Raw genomic sequence first — 16,391 nt, 5'->3', positions numbered from 1 at the left:
GAGCAGGCTCCCCCTAACATCAGGCCCAGCAGCTGCACTTGTTCAATGCTCCTTTGCAGATACAGCCCTGGGATCACTGGACACAGCCCACAGGGCAGCAGGAGCAGCAGCTCCTCTTGCAGGAGGTGCATCTGCAGTCTGCATTTGCAGAATCCAGTGCAGGAGCCACCAATGTAGTGGAGCAGGTGTAATTGGGATCCATTTCGAGCAGAGATGAGACAGGAGGTCTAAAGCAAGAGGCAAAGAGGCACTTGTGCTCATGCAATGCGTGGTGTATAATTACTGTTTACTGCAGAACCAATGAATGAATTATGGTTATGCTCTCTTTTTTCCCCCAGCTTTTTCTTTTCCATAGAATTTCTCAATTCCCTTCTCTTTTGTTGCAGTATTTTACATTATTATAGTCTCAGTTTTTCATCCCCAGTTCTACATCACATTTATCTATTCTATTAAGATTCTTTTTTTACCCCTCGAGCCTTATTCCTTGAATTCTTCTTCCTGTTGGAACTTCTCACTTCATTGTTCTTGTGATTATATATATATTTTTCCTGAATCTTATATCTTGTTTTTTTCTTGGCTTATTTCACTGGTTTGTTAAATATGTCCTTCTAAAGTAACTTTCTAAAAGGAGTTTGTGGAAAGTAAAATATCTTAGCCATTCCATTCCTAAAAATGTTTTTATTCAATATTCACTCTTGTTTGATAGTTTCTTTGGACAGAGAATGCTTTTTTCTTTCTTTCTTTCTTTTTTTTAGTGCTATATCTAATTCATCAAGCATTTTATTTTATTTAATTTTTAATTAATCAATTAATTAATTAATTTTAATGGTGACATTGGTTAACAAAATCCAATAAGTTTCAGCTGTACATTTTAACAGTAAGGCATATATGTATTTACACTGTGTGTTCACCTCCCATAGTGGACAGATAATTCTAATTTTAAACTCTGGACTATCATATAGAGAGTTAAGGACAAGCCTCATTTTTCTTATTCCTTGTTAATTTCAATATCGTTCCCTGTCTTCCACGGGACAGGGATTGCCTCCTTTTTCCTCGGGTAAAAAATATTCTCGAGGAATATTCTGGTGTTCTGTGCAGGATTCTATCTAAATAGCTCTCAAACAGATGATGGGTGTAAGTAGACATTCTTTTCGTACATAATACTTCTGAAATGTTACAAAATCTGAACGTGTAAAAATCAAACAACAGATGCTAGAATGTGGTATATGCTTGACATCAGTAACTGATGTTTCTCTCAAAGCCAGCTTCACTGGTCTGAGAATTAGGCAGTACAAATTAGAGTGGTTCCTTTACTACCTCTAGTGATCCACTACTGAAAATTGTTTCCCATTCCCACAACATTGGGCTCTGCTGGGTTAGCAGTCTTAGCTGCCAAGAAAGGAACTCTTTCACTAGAGAATACTGCAATGGTTCAGTTAAACTGGCAGATGAGATTGCTAGCTGGTTACTTGAGCTCCTCCTGCCAAATCAGCAGCCGAAGAAGGGGTTGCTCCACTGGCTGGAGTCATTGAATGATCCTGATTGTGGATGTGTTGCCACTAAACAAAGGGAAGTAAGGAGTATTTCTGCAATGCATAAGATATATCTGGATGTCTCTTACTCCTCTCAGGTCCTGTGATTAAAATCAATAGAAAACAACAATATAATACCAGAAAGACTGCTAATGGCTCAGACTCTTCAGGAATGAAGATTTGGGTCACCCCACCATGTGTAAATTATGACCAGCCTAGGTACATACTGAGGGCAGAGGACTAGGTGGAAGAAGGTGGTTATAAATACCATCTACAGCTATGTGACCAGTAGCAGGAATAGGGAGAGTAATAGCTATTTGCATTTCCTGTTTGTTTTGATATGAATATATTAACCAATATTTTTCCTTCTCCCTCTTATTCTTCTACCTTCTAACCTGTGTTAATAGTAGTTAATCTTAGATCTCAGCATTAAAGTCACCAGATATCAAAAGAAAATGCGATTCAGCTAGAAGAGACACGAACAATGTCCAAAGATGGTTAAAGGGACTTTGTATCCTCTTGGAGAGAGCCTTAGGTTGCTTTTGGTTGTAAGAGGGATTGTTGCATCATGTTAAGTGAAAGCATAATTTTCCTATTGTCTTTTATTGAAGTTAAGTATGGTTTAAAACATGGACTTTGGTAGCTTTGTACTGTGCCAACTTATCTAAGATGGAGCTAAATTTCTCAGAATCACCCTTCTATATGGTTCTGAATTGGAGTCTGAAAGAGACATTTTATGTGAATTTGGAAGTCAGCAGTGAAGCTGCTGTATCTTTTACTCTCTGAGGGTCAGTGCAGGGTTTGAGGCAGGTGGGCTGCTTGCCTGCATTGTTAGTGATCCACTAGCTGACTTGGTGCATGTGCATTGGCAACGGGCCGTGGCTCTTCCAGTTCTGAGAGGTGTCCTTCTTGAGCTTTTCTGAATTCTGAGCCCAGTGCGTATGCAGCTCTGGGTGAAAGATACCGGTTTCTTCTGCAGGTTACCCATGACAACAAAGCTGGAGGTGGTAATAGAGACATGGGTTCAGTTCTTCCTCATGCTTCCTTGCTCTCTTTCACAATTAGCTTTTCTCCCCCCGCTGACTTCGAGTGACTTTATGCTCAACACTAGATGCAGAGGCAACGGCTGCTCCTCCAGCTCCCATAATTGCATAGAATCACTCTCATAATGGTTCTGCTTTTCTCTGAACCACACTCTAAAGACAGGTCAGGAGGGACATGGAAACAGAGTGGGCTTCTTATGCTGAAAGCCATTCAATTTTCATGGGAAGAATATACACATTTTTTTTAGTATCAAAATTCATGAATTTTATTTCCAAGAGTTTCTAAGATGCTCTTTTAAAGATTATTTACTAATACAATACCATTTTTGTTGTTTCCTTCTTAAAGGAAATAATATATATGTATTTATTGTAGAAAACTTGGCAGGTACGAGTAATCACCAGGATACTCATAACATTTTGGTAAATATCCTCCAAGTCTTTCTTCAGTGACTATATCTATAATGTATGTGTACACATAAACATACTTTATTTTGATAAAAATGCAATCACATTTAAAATGTTGTATGAAACAGACTCCCCCCAACAGCATATCATGAATATTTATCTCTAAATAATTTAATCGTCTCCAATTCAAGAACAAATTTTAATCACCTCACAACGTTTTGTTGCATAAATATATTATATTTAACCCAATCTCTTACTGTTACTCTCAGACTATTTTCAGTTTTTCTTAATTAATTAAAAAAACTCTGAAATGAATATTTTTTATTAGTCCTTTTGATACATTTTTTATTGAGCAGCTACTCTCTGCCAGGCATCTAACAGCTTCAACTTTGTGCAAATCCACATGGCTAAATTTCCGCATGGTTAAGCTTTTCAAGTGTATATTGTGAAAAAAAGGGGGGGCATAAACAGGGAGGCTGCATCAATTTAAAATCTGTACAGATTTAATTTTATAAAACAACTAGGTGGTTCTAAGACTTTCTAGAAGTCTTCTTGGAATGCAATATTATTAACAAATCTTTTAGAGTCCCTGTTACATTTGCTAGCCTCTAAAATCAACCTGAATTTATTGATCCATCTTATGAAGTGAAGCTTGAAAAGCATTTTCTCCATGTTCTCAACTTCCCTTTCTCATCAAAGTGCCCTAAAATTGCCTGTCTGTAGATACCCTGTGGCTCGCTGTAAGCTTCAGTAAAACAGAATCTCAGTCCCCATCTCAGACCTGCTGAATCAGTGTCTGCATTTTAATGTGATTCTCATATACATTAGAGTGTGATATACACTGATTTAGACCTTGATACTTGGCTCACACTTGACCCTAGTCCTCCTCTCTGAACAACAGAGGTAAGGAGACCAGACTAGCATAACAGCTGTGTTAGGGACAAGATCCGTACCCTAGGATCTACTTAGATATTTTCACCATTCCCAAACCCTGCCTGCACAGGAAGTGGGCCACTAAAGATAGGCTGCCTGTAGGAGAAACAAGGACATAAGGAACCTCTGCAAGTTGTTCAGCAGGGTGAAAAGGGGTGGAACAGGAAAGGGAGGAAAGTAAGTTCCTGGATTTCAAAAACCACAGTTTGTCTAGGTGCTACTTTCTCCCTTTTTAGCACATAGCTTTGTCACAAGACACTCCTTTGCTAACCTCTTTTCCTTTTGCATTTGCCGGGTATTAAAAAGTCACCATCTAAAACTTTTCTCCATGAATTAGAAAGTTTAAGTTCTCAGGGATTGAATGTGCTTGTTTTTCAACAGTTTCTGGCCGTTCTTTGCTTTTATGGTGTAGTCATGGTGAAACCTGAGTCATCTGAAGATGCTGGCGGTGCCAAAGAGCTGGAGAAGGAGCTGCCGACAGGATAGTGAGAAGCTAGAGATTTGTAAGGTTGGGTGCCAGGGCCACTGTCCTTGGTTAGGACAGGAAAGCTACACCGGTCTCAGTCGTGTTTATAAAAATTGCACCAAACTTTACAGTTCTAATGGACACTTTCTGTAGCAAGTATGTTTCGACATAGCCAGAAGTATAAAGCATCTCCTCATTTGTTTCTCAGAGTTCCAAGTAGCAACACCTAGCTCTTGTATGTGCCAGAATTCTTCTTCTTTCTTTTCAAGATGAGAAATCACATTTTCCTGGCGAGGCAAACAATATACCTCGGTTTTTGTATTAAGGTAATAAAGTTTTCTCCGGTGCCCATTCGTATACATTAAACAACCACCCAGTAAATACACCCTTTTGGCGCGTGTGCGTGCGTGTGTGTGTATGTGTGTGTGTGTGTGTGTGTGTGTTTGCCATTTCTCTAAAATTCTGACTCATAATCTGGCGGACAATGATTAATTTTTTTCCACTTCGCATAGCTGCTATGAATTTCTCCTCACAAGGATGGGCCTGTTTACTCACTCTGGGCATCGTTGGTAAAGCGCTCGGGTAAACAGCCCATAGAGGAACCCGGTAGGCTGAAAAAGTGGCGCCCTGTGTTCTCAGCAGGGAGCAGGGATGGTTGGGCCAGGTTGGGCTAACCGCATTTAGAGACCGCTTTTTGAACCCCCCTGGATTTGCGATGTCTGCCAGAGCAACCAGAAGCGCCATTGTGATGCGGGTGGGAGGGGTGGAGCCACCCAGTCCTGTCTCAATTTAGATCTCTCACTCCGCTTTTTAGGCGCGCCCATTTCAGACTGCTAAACCCCAGAGTCAGGGGGGAAAAAAAATCAGGGAGGAGGTGGAAAGCCACACCCCGTGGTGCTCGCGAATTTCCCCAGGAGCCGACGTTCGCCCAGGCAGACACCGCGGAGATGCGGGGCCCACGGCTCCTAACCGCCGCCCACCTTGTCTGCATGTGGACCGCCGCGCTGGCCGCAACCCCCGGGTAGGAGCGCAGGAGCGCGGGCGCGCAGTGAGGGCGCGCGGGGCCGCGCTGTCCTTCTGGGCCCGGGCTGCGGGAGGCGGCAGCGGCTGTGCAGCAGCGGGTGGGAAACGGCCGCGCGGCGGCAGCCCCCAGCCAGGCGCTGGCCTGGAGGGTTTGCCTGTGTGTCGCTTCAGCTTGGTTCTCCATGAGACAGTTATATTCTCCACCCATGAAGTTGTTTAAGCGACTCTCTGGCCGTAACTACTTTCTAAAGAGAGTCATTTTATTTTTAGTCCGCGTTGCCTCTGTATTTTTCTCAACTATTTGCTCCCAAATAATGTGCCTTCTTCTCTCAAAAACATATACTATTTTTTTTAAAACAAGGTGTCTCAACTTTGGCATGGAAAAATGTGGCTGAGGTGACTGAAGTGTGGGTTCAGGTGCAGATTTTGTAGGCAGGTAACTACCGAGACACCCAAATAATGGTCAGTTCTCCATTCCTAAAGGTTTTTGCTGTTGAGCCCTAACCTGTAGCTCAGGCAGAGGAAAGTGCTGTTTTAGCGACTCTGCTACACCTGAAAGTTTCACCATTGATAGTTTAATTTCTGATGGTATATTGCAATCAATTAGTTAGATGATATTTTCTTGGGCAAATGCCCTGACATAAAGGTTTGAATAAGAAACAGGCAAAATCGTGTGTGTGTGTGTGTGTGTGTGTGTGTGTGTGTGTTTGCCAAGAAAAAAATCACACTGGGATGAGGTCATCTGTAAAGGAGAAGTTTAGAGGCTTGTACATTGCCAATAACTTTTGCTTGCCCCAGCATAAGCCATTTATACTGAGGCTCATCCTGTTCGTCGTTTATAAAATAGAAGGACACAGGCCCTACTCTACTGGTACATGAATTACATTTAAAGTTGATTTATGGGAATTATTTCAATAGCATTTCAGTGCATTTGCTAAATGGAGCAGCGGGGCAATATTAACTGGAACAACTGCAATTGGCACGATATATGGAGTATGTCTCACTATCAACACAATTTGAAGATCACAAAAGAATGGAGGTGTGAAGATAAGAAACTTTGTTTTTCCCTTATTGGAAACTCTTTAGGCCCAGGTTTCTGGTGACAGCCCCAGAGATCATCAGGCCTGGAGGAAATGTGACTATTGGGGTGCAGCTGCTGGAACACAGCCCCTCACAGGTCACTGTGAAGGCTGAAGTAATCAAGTTGGCAGGAAACCTCACGGTCTCTGTCCTGGAAGCAGAAGGAGTCTTTGAAAAAGGTAAGATAGATAGCACAGAGTTTTACCCTTCTGTTGTAGTAACTGGCATATGTTAATAAAACTGTGGTTTTCGGTAGATAAGGTAACAGAGAAACCCCAAATTTGCAATGTCTTATGTAATAATTGAAAACACTTTTACATAAAAATTAGAAGCACTTTTAATTCTTACCCGCATGAAGTCCAAAATGGTGTTCTTGGCTGTTCTTCCAAGTGGTGATTCAGAGACCCAGGATCCTTCTACTTTGTGGCTCCATCATCATCAACATGTAGTTTCCAAGTCAGAAGAAGAGCATGGAATTTCTCATGTGGTTCATATTGCTTCTGTTCCTCCTCTAATGACCACATTTAGCTGCAAAGGAGGCCGGGAATGTAGACCAAGGTATACTAACAAGAGGAAATGGATATAGTTAACAGTCTTACACAAAACCTTATTTATTGGCTATAGGAGATTTTCCTAAATAAGCCTATGGGAAGGAAAAGAAGAGCTGCACAATAATTAAAATTCAGTTTTATAGAATATTTCTTAAGATTTTAAGTAACAGAAAAAAATAATGTAAAAGTGGGAGACATTTGTAAAAGAATCCCCAAATCTTGTTTAAAGTTTGGGTTCTAACCTCTCTCAGCATTAAATTGGATCAACGAATGTCTTCTTTTTCAATACTAAGAGAAGAAATAATTTTTTGGGGGTAAATATTTAAACTTTTTTCCATTAAAATGAACATTTATTGTAATTTTTTCTAGTTGAAAGAGTATTATATACTTAATGTTTACAACCTGATAAACACTAAAAGTAAAGGAAATAAACCCAAATCACCCATAATCCTACTACTCAACTATAAACACTGTTAACTAGAATCATGTTTAGATGTTTAATCAGGGGCCAGAAATTGAAGAATAAATTCCTATAATGTTAAGAGTTATCTTTTAAAAAAATCATTTAAGGGCACATAATGAAAGATGGATGGGATTCCACAGTGGTTCTTTATATAAATGTTTATACTCTACGCATAGAAAAATTAGCACCATCATGAAATGAGATAAAATCAAAGTTGGTTTACAACCATGGTTGTAAAGTCAGGAGGAGGCCTGCAGGGATCTTTCATAGATATAATATCAGGGAAAAAAGAGGCCTTGTTTCACTGCAGAGGAAATCTATGTTAGTGCTTAAGATCTGAGATTGAGGCTTAGCACTCATTTATGTGATTTTGGGCAGGTTACTTAAGAGCTCTGAGCTTCAATTTCCTCATCTGGAACCTGGGGATAATGAAACTTAAATCTCAGTTATCAAGTTAAAATCAGTATTTCTACTCTTTTAGGTACTCAGTAAACAACAGCTGTTAATATTACAAGTAATAATACTGAAAAAAGATTCTGGAAGCATAATTTATTTCCTTTGTACCTGGAGGCAGACCTCTCCTTTCATTATTAAACCATTATTCTGAAAATGAATGAATTCTGGTCTTAAAATAATGGCTAAAGAAAATATTGAAATACGAAATCACAGCAGACAATACTTAAGGTACTTCCACATTCATTATTGTTTATTAAGAAATATCGTTTTGGCTCTACATGTGTGGCCGTTTTACTACAATGCAGAGGTCCAGAATAACATGGACGATTTTGATAAATATCTGGGCCTTGCTTGGACTTTTGCATACTCTTATTCTAGAATTTCCCCTGCAGTGTCTTTTCTGCAATTTCCTTTATTAGTCTCTTTTTTTTTCCCCCTGCAAATAATACCAATAATGGTGATAGATGTTATTGTCGCTTGGTTTTTAATTTTATTATTAGATTTTTCTTTTGGAAGGAGAGTCTGTCACATGCCTCTGGGAAGGCTAAAGTGCTCATGACTGGGTGGGACAACACTATCCTGGGAACAGAATGAATCTTTGAAAAAGAAAATGAGAAAGTGTGCTTCTTTCAGGGGCCGTTTTTGGCTCTGTTGACATAATAGTTTCATTGAGTACACCATTGCTGGAAGCAAGCTCTCTCTTTCAAAGTAGAATGTTACTCTGCGTATTGGAGGCTGTGAATCATTGTTCTCAGAGCAGATGCTTCCTGGAATGCAAGGACTTAAGGATCAAGACATTCTCCTTCCTTGTCTTCACATCCTTTTTTTTTATCTGACGTCTCCAGTTGTAACTATATGTAGATAAAAGAGGACTTCTAAATCATTGGGATCTGGACCTTCTGAGGATTCATTTTTATTCCTAGCCAAATGATTACATTTGAGATCTGATTATTTTGTCACTTTCTTCTGAGGGCCTTCAAGAAAAGGTTGATTTTAATAAAGATTTATCTTCTAGCAGAACTAGGTAAGGAGGGGGACTGGGTCTGAGTGGCCGTTTCTAGCAGTCCTGGTCTTCTTAGAAATTCCTGGGACAGAATGCATTTCTAGCTTAATTTGTGTCAGAAATAGTAATAGCTAAAAGATTTGAAATGTAGAATATACTTTAATAAAGGCAGAAAAGTATAGGTTGTCCACAAGGAAGAGTTCATTTATTTGTTTGACAGACATGGGGAAAATTTTGTTTGCATCTTTATCCTCAAGGCTGGCAGCACTGCTTACATTATAGTTTATTCATTTTCTTAGGTATTCATTCTACATTTATTTGGGACTAATTACATTTTTTTTGAACAACTTTTTAGAAAAAGTGTTTCTCCTAAATTTTGTGGAGTTCTTTAAAAATGTATAAATGCCTCTTTAGTGGCAAGATTCAGACATTTAGGCGTACTTGTCATTATCACTACCACTGTCATCATCACCATCATCACCATCATTATCACCATTATCATCTCTATAGTGACTAGAACTAGGTTCATAATCTCATCCTCCATTGTATATTAGAGTAGAGCATCTCCTGGTGAGTGTCTGATGATCTGGAGGCACGGTTTATTTATGGTGCCAAGCATACTTACATCTTCCCATTGAGGTATTGGGGTGAGACGTATTCTATGAAAGTGTCTATATCCTTTAACAACTTGCTTTTTCTTTTTGCCCTAAAATCTGGACGAGTTAATGGGATGTTTACCTTCTATTTTTTAAGATTTAAAAATTCTTCTTTGTCCTTTATTGTCTTTCTATCCTTCTCACATCTACTAAGGGTGGGAAATCAATATTTCAATTTGAGATATTAGCTGAAAAACTTAAAAAAATCATCCAGTTCAGTTTGGATGGCTTTCTGGTGGAAGAAAAGCTTATGAACACATGTTTCATGGCTTGCAGATTAAAATTAGTCCCATGGTTTTCATGAGAGGAGATTAATGAGTGTAGTATGTGGGCAGATCTTCCAGGGCAAGTTTTCACAGGCAGCTTTGCCAGAAGAGCTCAGTTCGAACTTGTAGTTACATGAGAATTATTTTTAAAGGGTGTGGGTTCTTCATTCACATGCCTTTGCTATTGTGTGTGACATGTATAAATAGGTAGGTGGTACCTGAGGATAAAGGACCATAGTGTAATCATGATGTGCTGGGCTCTGAAGCCAGGCTACCTGAATGCTCCTCAGTGATTGTGTGGCTGTGGGCAGTCATGATCTCACCAGGCTTCAGTTTTATCATCTGAGTGGTGGCTTCTGCCTTATACAATTACACAGTTATTGTGAGGATTAAATGAGGTAACATGTTTAAAGCACTTAACACATATGAATTATTCAAGAAAATGGTAGCTATTGATATTAGAAGAGGATTGCAACAATCATGTCAGAGGCAATTACTAATCACCTATTGGGACAGTCTTGATCTAGGAACTTTATAAAAGGCAAATCAGTAGGAACGGATGGGAAGGAATTTAATATATTAAATATTGGTTTTCCATAGTGCCAGGGCCTTTCTGCACAATATTTAACTTAAAAAACTGTGAAGAAGGCACTACCATTTTAGAGATGAGGCAACCGAGGCTAAGAGAGAACAATTATTTTTCCTGAGTTAACACAGTAAATGAGAAAGCCTGAATTTGAAGTTGGTTCTGTTGGTTCTTTTGGTTCTAAATTGAAAAGTTTTTTACTGCCTGGAAAAGCATGAAATATTTTTTGTTTGCTTTATTTTGGGATATCAATGCAATGTTGTATCAGTCATCTTTCTTTAAAATAATTTTCATGTTTACTGGTGGTAGTTTAGTTCTGTATCTAATGAAATCTAATCTGGACCTAAAGAATCACAAAATGCAATGCTAGCTCTCCTCCAAATTTACTTTAAGCTTCATAGAATTTCGGAGCAGGATGGGACCTCAGAGATAAGACTGAGATGTGGTGTTTGGTGACTTGCACAAGGTGAAATTGCTCCTTGGTGAGAAAGCTAGAAACAGATTGCAGGTCCCCAAATTTGTAGTCAAATGCTATTTTCATTATACACTAGGAAACTTTCCTAACATATGGAGAACTGTGTGTAAGAACAAGGATATATCTGCAAATGTTGATTTTTTGTTTTTGTTTTTTTTTGATACGGAAGAAATAAGGCTAACTAAGGAGTTTAAAAATGCTTACCTGCATTTTTGTGCAAGTTTCTTTTTTTGGCTCAAGGTGTACTTGCTCTTTATGGACTAATGGTTCTACATCGGGGTGGAGGCGGGGCTAGGAGCCTCACAAATCTTTCTAAAACTGAATTTTAGCTGTGTTTCTCAAAGTGCAAGTCGTACTAACTAAAAATGAAGATTCTGTGAAAAAGAAAAAAATGAAAAAGAAAAAAGAAAAGAAAAAGATAAAAATGAAGATTCATGGCCACCCCTTGAGGACATGGAATAGGTCTAGGAATCTAAACTTAATTTAGGCAATCACCACAAGTGATTCTTAGACACTTTAAATTGAGAACAACTGCCCTTCAGTATCTCAAAGACTGTTCTTGACCTAGTACCGGAAAGCCTGAGAGTGAGAGGCATGCCTTTGCAAGTCTGTGATGATTCATGGCAGCTGAGAAAAGGCATAGACTCCCAGACTTCTGTATTTGCCTTTCAAGCAGCCCCTTCCCCTAAGCACTGGTGTTAATGTTGAGCAGTGGAGAAACGTGTATTGGGGTTTGATTACGAATTAGTGATTGAGTGGAGTTGAAAGTGAACATTCTGATTCTTTAAACTCTAAACATTTGTAGCTCCTCTTCTAACATGGAATGAGTCACTGTCCCAGTGACTCAGTGAAGGGTTGCGGTGGAAGTAGAAATTAGGTTCTAAGAATTTGGGCGGGGTTAAAGTTTGATCCTTATGTTGTTAAGAGGGCTTTGCAATGCTGAAACTCGTTTCCTCAGTGACATTCCTCCCATTAATTTATTACTTTTTGATTATTTGCTATATGTGAAACATGAATGAATGGGGAGTGGGTGAGGTATAAGAGGAAGGAAGGCATTAGAAGTTCAGAGGTTTCAAAAGGATAACATAATATTAAAAGTGCAGAATGCGGGAGAGTTTTTATTTCTTGTTTGTATAAAAAATTCAATGTGGTTTGTAAATAGTGCTTCTTATGTGTGACCTGTATCTGGTACTGTTACCTTTTATATCCAGAGCTATACAAATGCCTATTCATAAATGTTCCACCTCTGCTGACATATTTGGCATTTAGTGGGAACAGTTATTTCACATAGTAGAGAAGAGAGAGGTGTGCTAGCGGAGAGAACCAATGGCTGGGAGTGGCAGTTATAAGGAAATAGAGGTTTGTGTGTGTGCTTTCTGAAAAGGTGCTACCCTCTGCTTAGATGTAAGTTTGGGAGAGGCATCCAGGTGGAGATACCCAGCAGATAGTTTTGAAATTGTAGCTAGGGAGAGAGTTTAGGCATTTTTTTTGTAGAGGCAGACAATGTTCGAAGTCTTGGTGGGAATGCATAAGAGGCACAAAAAAAGACAGTGCTTATGGAAAGAACAGACTGATGACAAAAGCTTGGGAGGAGGAAAATAAATCAATGAAATGGACAGAAAGTGAGCAGCCAGAGGAAGGAATAGATTGAATATGGTGAGATATCTCAGAAGCCAAGGGAAGAGAGTTATAGGAAGGTTTTAATAGTACCAAGTGTCCCGGAAAGTTAGAGAAGAGGAGGACAAAGAAAAGGGCATTGGTGATCCTCAGGCATGATTTTAAGTGTTGGGGAGCAAAAGCCAAATTTTAAGTAATAAATGAGTGGTGAGAAAATATATTCAGAAAGTAGAGACCACTCTTTGCAAAAATTTGATGATTGAGAGGAGAGAGGTCAATGGTCTCTCAAAAGGCACAGCAGAGAGGTAAAAGCGGTTGATGCAAAAGTGAGGGGTGGACAATTCTTGGGTAAGAAGTTATGGGATCAGGATCAGGAGCCCAAATGAGTGGATTATCCTTTAAAAAAACGCTTGTATTTTTTTCTTTCATGTAAGAAAAAATTGAAGATAATTAGTAAGCAAAGAACTAATTAAGACATGAACTTGAGATGAAGAATAAAATTAAAATATGGTTTTAGGAAAACTTTGCCATAGTTAATCTACCTGCCTATAAATTGTACAGATTGGTTATCTCTTTATAGAAAGTGGGGATAAATATTAAAAGTGTCCTATTAGAGAGAGAAGCACAGATTGGAGATATGCCCTGGTGATGCCCTAACCTGGGTCCCAGCTGGATTGTGGGTTATTGGAATGCAAATATTGATACTTGTATTGGTATGGGGGAGGGAGCACAGGAGAAGAGAGAAGAGAAAAGGGCTGTTTATGGTGGCAGAGTGGGTGAGGAAAAATAATTTTCCCTCCTACCTTTTTAATTCTTCTGGCTGGACTAATAATCTAATTGACATGAGACAGATTAACATGAGAAAATAATCAAATTTATTACATATGTACGTATAGGGATTCCAAAAGAATATGAGACTTGGGGACAGATCGGGCAGTTAGGCTTATGTACCATCTTGAGCTAAGGAGAAGTGGGGTGGGTGTTGGTGGTTCGGGACTTCAAAGGGGAAGAAGACAATTCACATTGAGATAGAAAAGCAAATGTTTAGTAAAAAAATGTTTGCTGGGCCATCTTTAACAATGGGACAGAGAGGACTTTGATCAAATGGGCCTTGCTAGTTTCCTCCCTACCACACCTAGTTCACATTAAAATATAGATATCTATGTTCATAGCTCCCTTCCTGGAGCAGGTCCTCTATCTAAACTTTTTTTTTTCTATCTAAATTTTTTTTAGGCAGTTGGGAGAAGATTAAAGTTTTTGAGTTCTTTGTTTCTTAAAAACAAGAGCTTAAAATAATCAATATCCCAAAAGGCGTATTTTGGGTGGCAAATTATCCTTTCACTCAGTAGTATGCCTCACTTGAAGCTTGAGGGGATAGGGTAGAAGTATTTTATTATTGCTATGGTTGTTAGTCTGATGAGAAGTGTGAGTGAGAAGTAACTCATTATCTCTTGATCTGGGCTAAGATGACTATCACACCAAAGGTGCAGTGACAAAACTTGAGAAGGAAGTAATTATCATGGGTCCTAGTCTCTCTCTGTCTCTTCTACTCTTCACTTCCTTAGGAAAATTCCATGAATTGACTTTTTCTTGCAAGGGTGAGGGTGAAATTGGTCAAAGAAGGTTAAATGGAGGGAGTTGCATAGGGAGGTAGTGGGCAGGTCTGTGGATCTTTAGTTCTCAAGAAAGGATTCATGAACTAAAATCTGAAAAGCAGAGTGGTAAAGAACTTGGAAATAAATAAGAGAGAAGATATGGAAGAGCGAGTGTGTCTAAATACCAACATACGAGTACACTAAACTACAGAGGAGGAACAGGGAAAGATTAGGAGATTTTGTATGGACTAATATTTTGGAGGAATAGCTAGGATGTCCTGTACAGTTTGGGAGACACAGTGGATCAGATTAGGGGCCCTGGAATTGAACCCTTAGTTTTACCTCTTAACACCTATGTGGCCTTGCAGCAGGTCATTTCATCTCATCTAGTCTCAGTTTCCTCATTTGTATAATGGCAATAATAATAGTACTTACTTCAGAATATTGTTGTGAAGATTAAATGAGACACTGCTTTAGAGCTACACTGTCCAGTATGGTGGCCACTAGCCATATATGGTTTTTGAGCACTTGAAATGTGGTTCGTACAAATTGAGATGGGCTGTGAGCATCACATTGGATTTTGAGTACTCAGTACCAAAAAATGCAGCAAAACTCAATAATTTTTATATTGATACATGTTCAGTGGCAATATTTTGGATATAATGGGTTAAATAAAATATGTTATTAAAATTAATTTCACCCATTTCTTTCTTCTTTTTTTAAGTGTGCTGCCTTAGAACATTTATCATAGTGCCTAGCACACAGTAAACACTCAGGAATGTCAGCTATGTTATACCTAGTATTTCTCAGTATTAGATATGAGTATTGATGCCTCCCTCCTGAGCAGAAAGAAGCCTGTGGCATGAGGCCAGGTCTCTGTTGATGGCTGTTTCATTCTCACTCAAGTGAGCCTTCAACCATATTCTGTATCACTTGAGGAAGGAGGAAATCTCCCTAAAAAGATAACCGTATTATAAGAGTTTTAAAAAGGAAGATGGCAAACATCATGGGTTTGCTGGCCTTATGGTCTTTGTGGCAGTTGGTCAACTTTGCCTTTGTGGCATGAAAGCAGCCATAGACAGCGCTCAACAAATGCGTGTGCTCGTGGACCATCAGAACTTTGTTTTTGGACTCTGAATTTGGACTTCATATAATTTCCATATGTCACAAAATATTGTTCTTTTTATGTTTTCCAGCTATTTAAAAATGCAAAATCATTTTTAGTTCATAAACTATACAAAAACAGGCATGGCCTGTTTTGCTACTCCTCCCATAATAAATGCCCTGTACATTTAGCAGCCCAGAACCTTTGCTTGACTCTTGGTTTTGCATTTATATTGAACCTGACATCTAGTTTCTACTGTACCAGTTTTATTTATTATTTATTTTACTTTTAGTGGGCTTTTGTTTGACCTAATTTACACTCAGCAATCTAAATGGAACAAAATGTTATTTATGAAACTCGTATTTATTGAGATATTTGTAAGCAAAGGGAAGCAGGAGAGAAAAAAAATTAAAGAGATATATAAGGAACCAAAGGAGATTGTTCTGTTTTGTTTTGTTTTGTTTGAAATACTCGTGTAACTGAAGAGTTACTTAGCTTTAAAGTGACATTAAAATGTGGACCAGAAACATTATAAAGTTTTGTCTTCCATTGATTTTGGTGAAAAACCTGTTTTTCACTTTGTCCATCTGCAATGAGAAGATATTGCTGAATAATGAGAAAATATTTAATAGTTTGGTAAAGAAGTCAAAATTTTCAGCAAAAAATATGGTATACCTAAGTTTTTTACTGTATAGTATGTTACTGAATAGCAGAAAGCTGCCAAAAATAATTCTGCAGTAAATACTAAGTTAGGCATATATATCGTGGAAAATCCTTTTTTTTTTTTTTTCATAGAGAATATTTCTGGACCTAGTGGATTTCCAATTATACACCACTCCTTCCCTTCAACGATTCTCTACAGAGCTATTTGGTGAACACAGATGTCAGAAGAGGCAGCATATGGTGTTATAGAGTATGTTTAAAAAGTTAAGGAAAGGTTAGTTTTTGTGTATGCTTATTACACAATTTAAAAATAGCTTTGACTCTATTTGTAAATCAAAAAGCCAGCTCTCATGCCTGCGCCAAGCATGAAGCCTTAAAACAAGGTTCCTTTTGAGTGGCTTAGCGGCATGGGAAGGAGAAAGCATCTGAGAGGGTTTTAAGATTGACTTTCTCTGATTATATACAAAAATGAC

At 38.6% G+C, this 16,391-nt stretch overlaps 1 protein-coding gene and 1 pseudogene across 2 annotated transcripts in view; one reads left to right on the top strand and one right to left on the bottom strand.

The window, feature by feature from the left end:
• Nucleotides 1–19: 19 nt before the first annotated feature.
• Nucleotides 20–468, bottom strand: LOC120595007 (metallothionein-2A-like; annotated as a pseudogene).
• Nucleotides 469–4,895: 4,427 nt separating this feature from the next.
• CD109 (CD109 molecule) overlaps nt 4,896–16,391 on the top strand; it is a 102,354-nt gene continuing 90,858 nt past the window's right edge. Inside the window, exons 1-3 of one of the 2 annotated variants that reach the window (XM_039853291.1) lie at nt 4,896–4,985; nt 5,194–5,400; nt 6,489–6,661. In XM_039853291.1, coding sequence (XP_039709225.1) covers nt 5,327–5,400; nt 6,489–6,661 — 247 coding nt within the window. In that variant the 5' untranslated portion in view covers nt 4,896–4,985; nt 5,194–5,326. Of the gene's footprint in view, nt 4,986–5,092; nt 5,401–6,488; nt 6,662–16,391 lie in introns of those variants that run through there. The other variant, XM_039853292.1, reaches the window with a different exon arrangement.

Source organism: Pteropus medius, unplaced genomic scaffold, assembly GCF_902729225.1.
Source record: "Pteropus medius unplaced genomic scaffold, Ma_sr-lr_union100, whole genome shotgun sequence".
In the NCBI taxonomy this organism is placed as follows: domain Eukaryota; kingdom Metazoa; phylum Chordata; class Mammalia; order Chiroptera; family Pteropodidae; genus Pteropus; species Pteropus medius.
Note: the sequence above shows the minus strand (reverse complement) of the source record. Positions and strands in the feature narration are given on the sequence as shown.